We start from the raw sequence: 2908 nt of genomic DNA, 5'->3' as shown, positions 1-2908 counted from the left end.
GGTTTTGACTCTATTTTATGTGGTCTCGATTTCTCATTCCCTCATCCATTGGTATGCTTTCTTCATAGACTGGGATGTTTCTCATGGGACAAATTGATAAAATCTTGGTCAGATTCTATCCCTGTCTGGAAGGATGGGGAGGACCTGCATCTGCCTCAATCGCTGATCCCTCTCTGGATCTCTGTAAAAGAGAGACTAAATAGCCTGGGGATTTTTCGAGCGGGATCAAAGGATTGTTTGGTTTGGTCTCTTCCAAAAGCAAAACTGCCAGTGCGCGTAAAGGATATTTATGCAGAAATGATCTCTGTTCATGCTCGGTATCCTGGTCTGCTTTTCCCTCCTTGCCTCTGGGAGGCTGCATGTCCTCTTAAAATGATTATATTTTCTTGGCTGGTTTTTGGGAACAGGAATCTTACATGGGAGGTTCTTCAAAGGAAAAACTGGCAGGGCCCAAGTAGATGTGCCATGTGCCACAACGCAGAGGAATCAAACCTGCATATGTTTTTTCAATGTGCCTCGTCCCTCCATATCTGGTATGATCTTTCTTTAGCTTTTGGTTTTCCTTACCTTATCTTTCCTTCTGTACAGGATGGTTTTAAGTGGTGGAGTGGGCAATGTCTATCCTGGAGATCGTTGTTCATCATTGCTTGTTGGTTCTTGTGGAAATGGAGAAACGCACAAATTTTTCAAGAATCAAAGGAGCCTCTTTATGCAATTCTTCAGCGTATTATGGCATGCCATGACTCTTTTCATCAGGGCGACTCACAGCCAAAAAAAGTTTGCAATAAGAAGCTAGATATCTTTTCCTATCAGACTCCTGTCGCGTTCTTTGATGGAGCTGAGCGCAACCATAGTTGTGGCTGCGGGGTCGTCGTCGTTATAAGTGACAACCTTCACTATTCAATATCTTGGCATGGTGGTTTTGGCTCAAACTCTCTGGCGGAGGCTAGGGCTCTCACAGGGTTGCTTGCCTTTTGTGTCTTCTTGGGAATCCAGTCTATTTCAATCTTTGGAGACTCAAAATCGCTCATTGATCATGTTAACGGTCTGGGCCTCATAAACTGTCCACATCTCCTTGGATGGTTAAGCCGCATCAAGTTATTTCGTAACTTAATTAACCAGATTTCGTTTCAGCATATTCCCCGTTCCTGGAATGCTCAGGCTGATATCCTCTCAAAGGATGGTCTTCGCATGCAGCCTGGTCTGTGCTCATTAAAAGTCATGCATGATGGTATCTCCTTCCTCATTCAGGATTTCAGTATCAATGGAATGTGACTCTCATCCATGGCAAGGCCGCGAGCTCTCTATATGAATGTGTATTATCATGCAATCCTTTGCTAGTTTTGTTTTCTTCTGCGGTAGAATGATTTTGTATCAAGATCGGATAAGCAGGTTATGTTTATGTTTCTGTTTCTGTTTTAGATGATCTGGAAAATCTGTCCCTATATTTAGTATCAGCTTCTGGGCTTTTCTTTTGCCCTCAAAACTTGTTATGTATTGCTGATCTTTATATTTTCTTAATATAAATCCATGCTGGTTTTTTTCCTCTGAAAAAAAAAAGATTTATTTTATTATTAGTTTTTGTTAATGCATGAGTCTATCATTTCATTTGCTTTTGACTATGGGAAAAAAAATTATGATTACAACAGTAAATTATTATTTAAATAATAATATATGTTATAAATATTTGAAAAAATTATATTTATTTTGAATAAATTATTTATGTATGTACATAATTTTAAAAAATAATATTGTATGTACCCTATTTGGCATTTACATCGATAAGCTCGAAGGCTATTTAGAGGAAGCAGGATGTGATGGCACAATCTTAGCGGGGATAGTCGTTATCCTTCTTCTCTATGCTGACGATATTGTTCTTTTGGCAAGGTGCCCATCTGATCTTGATAAGCAACTCAAGCTTCTTAAGGATTTCTGCTCTACCATGAGTATGACTGTTAACACTGACAAAACAAAAGTTATGATTATCAAATCCAAGAAGGACACTTACGCTAATTTTATGTATGACAATAATAACTTGGAGAAAGTGTATTCTTACAAGTACCTAGGAATTGATATCCATCACAAGCTCAACTGGAACCATAGCATTGAGAAAAGGATTAATGGGGGGTGGAAAGCTTATTTTGGTCTTGAAAATAATTGTAAAACAGCAAACCTCGTAATGTGGGATAAAAAGAAGTTCCTCTTTGAAACTTTAGTCACTCATGTTATCTTATATGGCTGTGAGGTTTGAGGTTGCAGCATCTCCAGAGAATCATGGAGAAAGATTGAGCAAATCCAGAAGCGTTTTATAACTTATAACCTGAAAATTAAAAGTAATACACCCTATCCTATTCTCCTTATAGAAGCAGGTCTTTCCCCTATTGAGAGCCTAGATATGCTTAGGTTTCTGTTGTACAAGCACAAACTCAATAACATAGACGATCATAGACTTCCTAAGCTAGCTTTAAATTCCAGCCAAAACCACCTAAGGCTCAATCGAGGGTGGCATAAAGACACAAGGGCCTGGTTAAACTATTGGGAGATCAACGAGAATGATGCATTGCAAAACATAAATAACATTAAAGATATTGTTACTTCTAAGTTCAAAGAAAAATTGTGGTGTGAGAAAGATTTAGCGGCTAATAGAAAATTAAGTTATTATAAGAAGGTCATCAACCCCAACATAGAAGATCAAAAGTATCTCTCTATTTTAATTAGCTCAAAGAAGAAAATTAATATAGCAAAGATTAGAACGAATTCCCATGAGCTCCATAGTGAAACAGGTCGTTGGGCAGTTCCTAAAACTCCGTGGATGGAAAGGATCTGCCATATATGTGAGAATAGGAGCATCGAGGATGAAAAACACTTCCTCTTAGAGTGCCCTGCGTACAACCACATTAGATCTCAG

The 2908-nt window shown here is 38.4% G+C and overlaps 1 protein-coding gene across 1 annotated transcript; it reads left to right on the top strand.

The window, feature by feature from the left end:
- Positions 1-729: 729 nt before the first annotated feature.
- On the top strand, positions 730-1275 carry LOC149203482 (uncharacterized). Its single transcript, XM_089401890.1, has one exon. The coding sequence runs from the start codon at positions 730-732 to the stop codon at positions 1273-1275; it is 546 nt and encodes a 181-aa protein (XP_089258016.1).
- Positions 1276-2908: the final 1633 nt, after the last annotated feature.

Source organism: Pinus tabuliformis, chromosome 2_1 (genome assembly GCF_031772625.1).
Source record: "Pinus tabuliformis cultivar Carrire ecotype Pingquan chromosome 2_1, CPIR1, whole genome shotgun sequence".
NCBI classification, from domain to species: domain Eukaryota; kingdom Viridiplantae; phylum Streptophyta; class Pinopsida; order Pinales; family Pinaceae; genus Pinus; species Pinus tabuliformis.
The sequence above is the reverse complement of the archived record's forward strand: the minus strand, read 5'-3'. Positions and strand labels throughout refer to the sequence as shown.

Excerpts from the sequence above, each read along its gene's own strand:
- LOC149203482 (XM_089401890.1), top strand. The coding sequence starts at position 730 with ATGGCATGCCATGACTCTTTTCATCAGGGCGACTCACAGCCAAAAAAA.